This window comes from Gracilinanus agilis, chromosome 4 (genome assembly GCF_016433145.1).
Source record: "Gracilinanus agilis isolate LMUSP501 chromosome 4, AgileGrace, whole genome shotgun sequence".
NCBI lineage: Eukaryota > Metazoa > Chordata > Mammalia > Didelphimorphia > Didelphidae > Gracilinanus > Gracilinanus agilis.
The window spans coordinates 263,387,289-263,399,469 of NC_058133.1; the positions used below are offsets into that span (position 1 = coordinate 263,387,289).

The following is a 12,181-nucleotide window of genomic DNA, read 5'->3' on the forward strand; positions in this document are numbered from 1 at the left end:
TCAGAAATCTTAAAAAAAAAAAAAAAAATTTTGTTTTTTTTCCCCATAGACAAGGACAATGGGCCCAATGCAATAAGACTTCAGTATAAAAGGTCTTACATAAAGGTTAAAAAGAGGTATGGGAGGAGGTAGGTAGATGGCCCAGTGTACAGCCACACTTGACACTTCTTAGCTGTGTGACCCTGGACAAGTCACTTAACCTCCATTGATTAGCTCTTACTGCTCTTCTTCCTTGGAACCAATACATATTCTTAATCAAAGATGGAAGTTAAGGGTTAAATAAAGGTATGCGATTTTATAAACTACAGACTTAATACAGCAGTACAACGTGATCCTTGGCTTGTAGAGGCAAAACTTGTAGAAATAAAGAGATGATAGTTCTGCTATAGCATGCCTGTTCAGAAAACACCTGACGTATTGTGATGTTCAGTCCTAGGCACTGCATTTCCACAAGGATGCTGATAACTTGGGAGAATACATGGGAAGCTCAAACCCTATGAAGATCAGATGAAGGCAATAATGTTTAGGCAGAGAAGACTGGGGAAAGGAGGGAGAAACATGGTAGCTAGACTTTTTCTCCTGATCCCAGAGGGAGGAACTAGAAACAAAAGGCAAAATCTGTAAAGATGAAAACATTTAGGCTTGAGGTGAGGAAAATCTTTCTAGCAATTTGAGCTTTCTCAAGTAAAAATGGCCTGCTTTCATAGAGAATGGGTTCTTCCTTTAGGCAAAGACCAGATGAACATTTAAAGGCATCTAATAAGGGAGAAGGAGGGAACAAACATTCATTTAGCAAAGTGCTTTAAAAATATCTCATCTGATCTTCATACAACCTGGAGAGGAAGGTGCTATTAACTCATTTTAGAATTAGAATGACAGTTAAGTCTGAATCTGAACTCAGGTCTACCTGATTCCAAATTAGTTTTCAGGCAAAGGCTGAACTAGAGGGCCTTGAGGTCCATTCCAATTCTGAAATTCTGTGCTGATATTAATATATTATTCATTTCCCCAACTACTTTATGAGGGTGAGGTGGATCTAAGAATAGGGAAAATGAAAGGATACAGGGAGAAATTTAGGTAATGTAAAAACAAAAGATACCAATAAAAACTTATTTAAAAAGTTGTATCCATAGTGACTATAGTTATATTTTTCCTAAAACCCTGGGGCTCAGGATATGTTGCATCAACACAAAATTCCCTTAAAAAAACTGTGGATGGAAAACAGGGAAAATTGCTGAATTTTCAAAGAAAAGGACAGAAAATAAAATAAATAAAACCCCATGAGCTTTATTTCATGGTGAAGTAACATGCCATCCAATCCTGAAAATTAAGAAAAATATCAAATTAATTTTCTCCTTAAGGCATGAAAAATTTCCATGTGATGGTTAATTTTAGGTTGTATTGGGGCTTCTTTCTCCAATCTTGTTTCCAAAGTTTATAGTCCTACAATAATACTATTTACTAACTTGATTTGCTGGCCTCTCTCTTTCCCTGGGCAACTGGTGTCTACTTATGTGCTTGTCATTTCAGATTTTATTTATTTTTATTGTTCATGTGAATCTAGAAATCCCATTGAGATCTCAATACTTAACTAAGCCCAAGAAAAGTCTCCATTTAAGAGATGGATCAAAGCTCAGACTTACTCTATTTTCCCCTGAACATGTATCGCAGATGAGGAAGCCCAGAGGGGAGGTCCTACAGATCAACAATGGCAGATATGAATGAGCATCAGACACCCTAGGTCACAATGCTGTTCTACCTCTGCCATGCTATTTTAGGGAGATGATTTATTCTCAACAATGGAGGTGATTGTAGGAAGAATAAATCAGAGGCCAGTAGAAGAAAATTATATATTCCTTCAGCGCCTCCTAGGCCAAGTTTTGTACTTTTTGTATTTGTACTTTTGTTTCAAGTAAATTTCTAAACTATCAAAACACATGTAGAATATATATCTACATCATTCAAGGCAAATTTCCAACTTTTTACATCATTTGTTCTTTTGCCCCCCCCCCCCACCTTAGTACAAATAAGAGGTGACCAAGCCAATGTTTACTGCCTCTAATTTACTGGTAACTTAAACAAAAACTATGACCTCTCTATTGAGGGGAGAGGAGAAAAGCATTCACTATTACTATTATTTTCTGATTAACTGACCCCCCCCCCAAATTTGAAGCTTAAGGTCAGAAGCTCATGGATTGGACATTAGAGGTCATGTGATTCAATGTGCATATTTTAAGGAGCCTGAAGCCCAAAGAGATTACATTTTTTTTCCTTCTTTTAAAAAAACTGAATCAAAACACCCTACCCACCCACAAACCCTTACCTTCCCCCTCAGTACCAATTCTAAGAGAAAATAGTGGCATGGATTAGATAATTGGGGTTAAGTGACTTCTCAGAGACACAAAACTAGGAAGTATCTGAGGCCAAATTTGAACCCAGGCCTTCCCATCTCCAAGCCTGGTACTTTATCCACTGGGCAACTAGCTGATCCAAGAGATTAATTTTTAACTGATTTGCCATAGGTTACATGACATGGAAGGCTCTTAAGCCATACAGCAAAAGTTACAGGGCTCTCTGAATGCCAGCTCATGATTTGTTAGGCTGGGCACAGTTCTCTTTACTGGCATTTTCTCCCAATAGAAGAATAGATAGAACTCAACCAATTTGCTCCTTTGAGTGACCCCATGGTTTCCTGAGAGCTACACTTACCTCTTAGATTTTATTAAAAAGATTTCCCCTGATGTTGGGGGGGTAAACAATTCAAGTGTCTTTTACCTTTTTTGGTGAAAAACTCCTTGGAATATTTTCCCGCCACAATGAGCTTGCGAGGCACCTTCCCCAGCAGTTCTATGATCAATGCAATGTGATCTGTGTGTTCCAAACATTTTAAAGAGGAAAGAAAAAAACATCCATAACAGGGCTAAGGCTGATCCAGCAGCTCTGGAGAATGGTGGAAAGAGCAACACGCACATCTCTATCTTCAGTAGAACCTCTAATGCACATTTTCATCTCTCAAGGTAAGGGAAGGACTCGATCCCGCAGCAGTGTCCCGAAAGACAGACGCACAGCTGGACACCCACACAGGGCGCCCTGGCTGGCAGCTAGCATGATGCCTTGGAGCGAATGCTCTGCTCCCCAAGGCCGTACGTCCCTGACACCTGCATGGAAACTAACATGATTCAATACTACCTCTGCGATTGAAGAAGTCCTGTGAATATTTCCCACTGAGGGCAAAGCGTCTTGGAATTCTGCCTATCAGCTCTATAATATGCGCAATGTGGTCTAAAACAGAAGGGCAAGAAGAACAGCATCAAGGGCGAGCTGAGAACAAGCTTTACACTAGAATCACTTTTTTCAATGGCTGTTGAGAGGTGGCTATAGAAACACACTGGGACATGGGGACCAGAGAGGGAACAAACACAGCCCCTGGCAAACCAGGACCACTTTTACAGCGGTTATGATTTTCTATCTTGCTATATGTCTCTCAATGGCACAGCTGGCTCAACATATCGGGAAGTTAAATACTCAAGAAATCTTCTATTCTTAGACAAGGAGAAAAAAAATTACTCCTCCTTCCTATCTTAGGGTGATTTTCAATGCTATATAGAACTCTGTGCAATGAAAACATGGAAAACTAAAGAAAGAAAAATCAGTTCCTGAAAGGAATTTCTCTTTCCAGGTAAATAAAGAATAGAAAGAGATGTCATAAAACAAAGTAATTTTATACAAGAACACCACCACCAAAAAAAAGTACCACAGAATAGCTTCTGAGCCAACTGCAGAACACTGGAGAATTTGTGGGCAAGAGCCTAACTAGGGCACAACATTATCAGATATTTCACCCTGAAGTTGTGCTTTAAGGTTAATTCAATTTAATTCAATTACCCTGTTTCTAACTTACATGTTACTGACAGGATTAACTTTTTCTTTAAGTAAGTTAATATATATACGTGGTGTCATAGAACATAAATGGTCTTGTAAATGGGGGTATGGGGTGTGGAGATCCACCAAAGTCCTATTTTCTTTCCATCTCCAAAAAATTACCTGACAGTGGAAAAATCTTTTTCTGTCTGGTTTTGAAAGACTATTGTCATCTGATGTGATTTTCCCTTTGGGGGAGGGGAATCACGTGGTAGGGAACAAAGCCATCTTTAACCTCAATTCATAATCAACCCTTAATCCATAACCTCAAAAAGTCAAGGTTAGGAGATAGCAACAAATAGTCAAATATATACTCTCTAGGAATGAGTGATGACGTAACTTCTAGCAAGGGCTTGTTGTTACTGCCAAATGAATTACAATTTTGTTGTTTAAAAATTTTTTGCTTTGTGTCATACATGAAATGGTCTATGGGCTGAAACTTTTTGGAGGGCCAATGATGTGCTCTAGAAACAATGAATGGAATCTCTCTCATTTTTTACTGATAACAGTTCTATTTTTTTTTTCTGTCTTTATCTGGGTTTTCCATTCATGGATACATTTTCCCCCTTTTAATTTTGGCATTATAAAGGTTTTTATTCAACCCTGATTTAACCACCCATGAGGTAAGATTGAAATGTACCTAGAATCATTAATACTTGTTTATAGGAATGACTGAGAAGTTGGGGGGGGGGCGGCAAGAAGAGTTTTCTTGCTAAACGCAAATACAGAAGCGTTTGTACAGTGCTAGGCATGTATTTTTTGAATGAATGATGAAATAGAGAACACTTTTTTACATCTGGGAGAGAGAATATCTTCTCTCATGACAAACTGATAATTGTTGACATTGAAGAGACTATACAGTGGAAAAGAATAATGGAAGATTAAGGCTAGGAGGGACTTTACTATGCAGCTATTAAAAAGGAAAAACTCACAGACTATGTTGATACATAAAGGAATAAATGAAATTAAGCAGATTATGAAACATTAAGGATGTAATGATTACACTAGGGGAAGTTACATATCTATACTACCAAACGTTCAGAAAGAATTTGAGTGACAGCTAGTGTTCACTCAGACATTTTGAGGGTGGGGAATTGATAAAAAAATTTAATAGTACATACAAATCATATACTCATCACTTCAGGGAGCTATGATTTCACTCACATGAAATGAGCATTTATACTAACACAGACTGAAGTTTCCCTGACTTAACAGTCTCTGTGAGTTGCTATGGCCAAAAGAATTCATCAAGTGGAGCTTCTCTAAACTCAACAAGATTGTGCCCTAGAGTAGGCCTGAAATGCCCAGAGTGGTATGACCTGCCAGAGCATTTTTTTCACTGAGCCTTCAAGAATGCAGTCATCTCCATGAAGTTAGGAGGTAAAATAGGATATTAATGGAAAATTTTAATTGCACACAAGAGAGTGTGTGTGTGTGTGTCTGTATTTTTTAAACCCTTACCCTTCCACCTTAGAAACAATACGATATATTGGTAAGGGCTAGGCAATGTATTGGGTTAAGTGACTTGCTCAGGATCACACAGCTAGAAAGTGTCTGAGGCCAGATTTGAACCTAGGATCTCCCATCTCTAGTTCTAGCTCTCAATCCACTGAGCAACCCAAGCTGTCCCCTTAACATAGTTTTTAAAATTCCTGATGCAGTGGCTATGCTACCTCAGAATTACGTAAGATGCCACTAAAATAATAATTTGTCAATATGTAAAACCTATTAAATAAGAGCAAAGACATAATAGAACAAAAGATTAATACTATGCTATTTCTAAACTGAAATTCAATTTGTGCAAAAACTTTCAACACAAGGAAAGATGAGATAAGGAGGAGTTCAACTAGAAGCAATCTGGCAACTTATAAGCCTCAGCCTAACCTAGTTCTCCCTCTTCCCCACAAAACCTCTACTAAAATCTAAAATTCTTTTTAAATGGATAATTCTTTTCTGTGTTTTCACCTATTCTTGGGATTTATATCAAACTTATGTGCACCTAAGCCTGGATATAATCCCTGCTCACTCCAAATGTATGGGGACTTAAAATGTGGCACCTTTTTGATCTGGAAAGATTTTATTTTTTTTTTTCATCATCAGTGATGTTCATAAATTCTAAAAATCACCAACTGCTGAGTAATTGGGTATGTATCCAAAGACAGACTCACCTTCATCTCGAGTGTACTCTTCTCCTGAATGAGGTTCAAACAGATAGTCTCCAGTGGCTAATTCAAAGGCCTAAGGGGGAAAAAGGACAGCAGCAAATTAAAGCAACAAAGAAAAGAGAGAGATCAGGAGGAGGAATGCTTAATGCTATTTGGAGCAATTCTAAGCACTTTTTGCTTGAAAATTCTGCTTATGCCTTTAAAAAAAAAAGAAAAAGAAAAAAAGGCCTAAGAACATTCCAAAAAAGATCTCCTTCCACAAACCTGTATCTTGGTAAAATGGAGTGAGGGGAGAGCAAGAACTCTGTTAATGCTAACAAGTTGGGTTATTCCATGCAAATAAAATACAAGGACTAAATAACAGCAGCCTGCCCTTTGAACTTCTCTTGAATCAGAATCTTTGGCAGATGCTGCTGGCTCATTTTCATGAGGCAAGCACTGTTTCCCCAAGTTAATAGTATTTTAAAATCCAGCAGTTTTAACAACTGTATTCCCTGTAGATATTCAGTGATTAGCAAATCACAGTTTTAGTTTCTGAAATGGTTTCACACCCCAGTGAATAATTCCAAGCAGCAAATCTCCCATTTCCTGTAGTTCAAAAGAAAATATGCCCCATACATATTTTTTTGTACATATGGTTCTGGGCTCCAAGCCATCGTTCAACATTAAGTCAATAACTTTTTAAAAAAGAGACTTACCAGAAAAAGCAAAGTACTTGCCGGCAATAGAAATATCTTGTAAACAAACAATTTAGTGTTGGGAAGAACTTCAAGATGCCATTCTAAGCCCCTGAAACTTCCAAGAGGGGCTACACTCAACCTGGCCAGACAGAGAACTAATGACTCTTTTCTTTAAAGTCCCTAGAGTAAGAAACCCTGCAATTTCTCATGTGTTCCACTACTGGTTGACAGCCTTAACTAATTTTTTGCTATATCTGTTTGCTTTTACTAATCACTACAGAAACAAAAAGCACAACAGGAGATTAATTTTTCTGAAAGTAAAGCCAAGTTCAAAGAATACCACAAGATTACAAGCCAAATGAACTGAGATTGCACTAGTGTTGATGGGTTCAGTCTTACTTTTAGTTTAGTAAAAATACAGATCTTTACTCAGGCTTATCATTTTTAAAAAAATTTAAATACCATTTCATCTGAGTGTTAAATCCCACTGCAATATTTTATTAACTCTAACAACATTTCAGGGAAGTTAGCAGCTTTTTAACAAACAGAAAAAGATGGAGCAAAAGATGCCTGAACTTCTCATTCTACATCAAACAGTTACACTATTTGCACTGGCAAAGCCAAATGTAAACTCCAAGACACTTGATTCCCAAAGTCTTGCTATCTAATCTCTGTATCCTTTCTCAGCTAATATTCCCTTAAGGAAAAAACTGATCCAGATGGCAGTATGAAAAATTTTACTTGAAAATTTAACCAAATAAATCAATACACCCAGGATCAGAAATTAACATGCAGAAGCCACATGGGACAGTATACATGTAGAAGAAGGCAAGTTGGATACTGCTTAGAAGGCAAACTGAGCATGTTGAAGGCAACATAAATGTGTGGTCAGGAAGTGCCATGCAGTGTGATTCCCCAAAAGAAAATGATGATTCCCCCATTAACTCCTTTTCTCTAGATAACATGTCCAACAATCTTTATTAGTGGGTTGACTGTCTCACCTGGTAGTTAGGAGGTAGTCTCAGATCTGTGAGTCACGGGGTAGAGTCTTTTAGGTTCCACCCTGATGCTTTATCCCTGGAGAGGGCTTCCCAAGCTGTAGATGTGCTCAATATACAAAACTTGAGGGCCCTGATTTTGGTCTTAGATCTGACAATATTTAGGAAGGGCTGGAGTGCTGGACATGTTATCTTGGAAAAAGGAATTAACAGATGAGTCAAATTTTCCTTTCTTCAACAATCCCTACCAGAGGGAAGTAAAATTCCAGAGTAAGGCTGGAGGCTGGAAGGATAAAGTCTGTTTAAAAGAAGGAAAAAAGGAAGTTTAGTTTTCCACTACAAAAGCAGAGCACTCTTTTCAAGAGGCATCTGAGGAGGAGAAATAGTTATTACTATTGGGTAAAACTAACAAAAAGGAGGACCAGGGAATAATTGTCTTGTTTACATTAATGATACATTTAAGCTCCATTCCAGAAGCTATAAAAAAGTGAACATGGAATCCACATTTAACCATATAGTAGGATTATTTAGGTTGTATTCAAATTTTGCTTAAAACCTATCAATGTAGAATACAGAAAAACACATTATATTTTTTATTTAAAAATTAACATATGTTGAAATAATCCTTATGGTCTGGTGTTATTGACCTGCTGCTGCTTGGCATCTCCTGACAGTTGGCCCACTGCTGAGAGAGAAGGGAAACAGGTTTCTGAGTGATGCAATGGGGCAGCAGGGAAGAAGCTGGAAAAACAGCACATCTTGTTCAGTGAAATGAAAGGGAAGAATGATGGAAAGCTGAAGGACAGCTACTATTTTCTTAGTACATGCATCCTCTTAGCCACCTTCACTCTAACAGAAGTCACCCTACATCTAGACTAGGGCCCAGATTGTCTGGAGACAGTGCTAGCCCTCCTTTTGCCACCATCTTGGGTCAAGTGTTCCTTACTTCTAGAGATCATCTTTCCAGCTAGCACTGTTGTTAAGCATCACAAGTGAGGAGGAAAGGACAAAAAAATTTCCACTGGCCACAGAGCATTTTTTCCTGAGAGCTGCAACAGATGAAAAGGGAACACAAAATCTAAGAGAAAGCAGAGGGAATGAGAAGGAATTGGGGGTGGGGTGGGGGTGGGGGGAGAGAACAGGGTTAAGATTTTGAAGTTCTAAATATTTATTAACCTGTTTCATGTGGTGAGAGAAGACTATTGAGATTGTGAAGTAAACTCTTTCTGGAGTGTCTAAATGACTTGTCAAGAGCTGGGTAGGACTAGAAATCTTATACAAATAGACAACCATTTCCAAAAAGTGCTAAGGAGGTCAGATGTCAAATAGTTCTTTTGACTCCAACATACTTTTCTAGCTGGATGCCTTGCTCTGACCCAATCACGAATACATCTTCAGTAACTACACCTGGCTTTGTGACCCAAGACTCCCACCTTACCCAGCCTCAGCCCACAGCACAGGACTACTTCTTCTGCCTCTCTATTGAGAGCTGTGCTAAGGGACTTCAAGACTCAGCTGTTCTCAAAGAGAACCACTGAACCCTCCTCTCCACAGGCCCAGGTAATGAGAATCTTCACACCAAGACAGACAATGAACATTTTGTATAATACATATATAACCAACCCTGGGAGGGGGAAGGTAAGGTAAGGGAAGGAGGGAGATATCACATAACTTAAGAAAATTTGTGTAGAAATTTGTTAATATATATTATTGGTAAAAAAATAAAAATAATAAAATTCCAAGTCAGATTTACTAGAAAGAAGAAATGTATGACTATATCTGTAATTAGTGGGTTACCTAGCAGAGCACAGAAACAGTTTTACTGGACAAGAACTGTACCTCAGAATAGTACAACTGCACCATTTGATTACTATTGCTAAGGGTAACAGTCAATGATTGTCATTTTTGTAGGGCTTCAAGGAGCAATGACAGCAGCAATATATTTAGGAGAAACACAATTTGAAAGAACTTCAGTGGCTAGCACACAATGGCAGATATTGAAACCAAATGTAATATATTATGTATTTAATTGGAATTTCAAGTGTTCAGTGCACTTTCATCTCTCATACACATCAGCCTCCACCCCACTCCTCCTAAAGAGGTACTGGGGTACAAATAAGGGGAGAAATAAATGTTACTGGGAAAGAAGAGCCTTTGAGTCTGATAGGTCTTTTTGTGGAAGAAAAAATGATCTGGAAGGATTCCATTGTACAGCCAAATATACTGAGGCAGGGAAACCCTAGCAAAAGGGGCACTGACAAGAACTGCATATTCTCTATCCTTCACCATGGTCCATTTCAGGCCTGGCTAAAGGTCTTGATAACCAAACTGCTTGCTGCAATCTACTCTAGTTACTGAGTCTGTGCAGCTCTACTGATAGAGCCTGACACAAGAATCAACATTCTAGATTGTAGACGTATAAAAGGAGAAGTAAGATGAGAGGATCAGTCTAACAGAGAAATTGGATCAGAAAAAGGAGAGACTCTGGGAACTTGAGTAATGCCCCACCTTAAACAAAGTTCTCAAGTTAACTTGCAAGTAAAACCTGTTTTTTTCTTTTACTGTGTGTGCTGACCCTAGTATTTAGCAGTCAGGGAGAAGTCTGATTTATGTGGGTACCCAATGTTATCCCTATTTTCCATGACTTTTCCAGATGTGCACAGCCCAAGTTTCTCAGATTCAATCCTGACATTATATCCAATGGCACCCAACTCTCCTCTCTTTTTACTTGTCATTAAAATTCTGACAGATTTTGTGTTGATTTTTTTTCCTTTGATGGGAGGGAGGGGAGAAGGATGGCTCTGGCTGTGGAAGTCTATTAGCTGGGCATGATACCTACACCCTCAGATAATTTATGTTGTTCTCTACTCTCCTCCCAATTTCCCAAGACTTGTATACAAGTAATATCAAAGGAGATATCTCAGTAACAGTGCTGAGGTGGCCCTGCTGGGCAGTCAGCCAGCAGCATGAATTAGTGACACCTTAAATGATCCAGATTTTACTGCAGCTTAAAAAAAAATAAAAAAAGCCTTCCTGAATCAACTACATGTGTTTTGTAATAATTAGATTCCCTAATCCTCAACAAGTATTATAGTATGGCTGTAAGAGATGAGTGTTAAAAAAGAGGGATAATACTTTTTATATTAGAAATGAACTAGATTGTATGCCTACCATAAAATGTACCAAATTTATGACTTTCATATCATTTATTTATCTTTTGCCTTCGTTCTAGGGCCTAATGAAAGGTGCAAAAAAGTAAAATAGTTTGTAGGAGGCATCCAATTACTATACTATCAAAAGAAAGCAACTGTACTGCAGAAATAAAAAAGGCCATTTCATGTTCTGATAGGTAAAAGAAACAATTCAATAGCCAAGATTATTATACTTTTGAAGAGTATCCATAAGCCTTCCAAAATGGAAAAAATTATTTAGTACCTCTTAAGAGAATAATTTATGTTGTGCAATATCCTGATTCCTAAAATATTAAAGTATTTGAAGAAAAGACAGCAGTTTAGTAATAGGGACAAATCAGACTGAAATTCTTCAAAACAACACCTCACATAAAAGCTCAGCAAATAGAAGAAAGATTTAGTTTGTGACTTCATCCCTGAAATCTGGCACCATTTTGTGCATGTGAGGACAGAATCTGAGACCTTATCACTAAATTTTGACATCATTTTATGAATATTTGCTTTTATCCTAATCAAGACAGGGTCACTCTTATTCAGATCATGATTCTAATTATTTCCAAAGAAACCTCAGTTTGCTGAAAATGTATGGTGGCCATATCAAATCAATATGATTTCAAGAAGGCCAAAGTTTTAGTATGCTATTGCTAAGACATCTGAGACGACTTTCAAATGGCTAGCCTGTCTCCTTTCTCTGCTTTCCCATCTTAGTGATTCAGCCAAGAATATTAAAAGGTCTAAGGGGGTTGGGTTAATACAATGGCAACAACAAAAAATAACACTACCTAAATTGATTTAGAGCTGTATGTAGTACCATATAAAACTGCTCAGAAGTACCTTTGGAGGTCCTGAAAAATAACATTCATCTGAATGAGATAATATTTGCCAAGTGCTTTACAAATCTTAAAGCACTATAAAAATACCAGTTGGTTATTACAAAGGAACAAAAGGTCAAGTGAAGGAGGGATTCCAGGCCTTAAAGCATATTACAAAATAAGCACCTTCAACTGGAAAGAGAGAATGCCAGAGTAGATATAGAGCTGTCCTTAGAATCACAAAGATTTGAATTCAAGTTGTGCCTTGAACACATCCTAGCTCTGTGACCCTTTAACGTCTTGGTTCCCAGGTAACTCTGAGCCCAAGTTGTAGATTAGGTGCCTTTTGACACTGGTGGAAAGTTTCTTTACTTAGAGCTCCCTATTACCCACTGAATCTCAGATTTAGACCAA

General features: G+C 37.9%; 1 protein-coding gene across 2 annotated transcripts in view; it reads right to left on the bottom strand.

Moving 5' to 3' along the window:
• SRPK1 (SRSF protein kinase 1) overlaps positions 1 to 12,181 on the bottom strand; it is an 87,593-nt gene that overhangs the window by 880 nt on the left and 74,532 nt on the right. Inside the window, exons 14-15 of one of the 2 annotated variants that reach the window (XM_044674284.1) lie at positions 6,090 to 6,159; positions 2,776 to 2,868 (exon numbers count right to left, since the gene is read on the bottom strand). In XM_044674284.1, the coding sequence (XP_044530219.1) occupies positions 2,776 to 2,868; positions 6,090 to 6,159 (163 nt within the window). Of the gene's footprint in view, positions 1 to 2,775; positions 2,869 to 6,089; positions 6,160 to 7,987; positions 8,063 to 12,181 lie in introns of those variants that run through there. The other variant, XM_044674285.1, reaches the window with a different exon arrangement.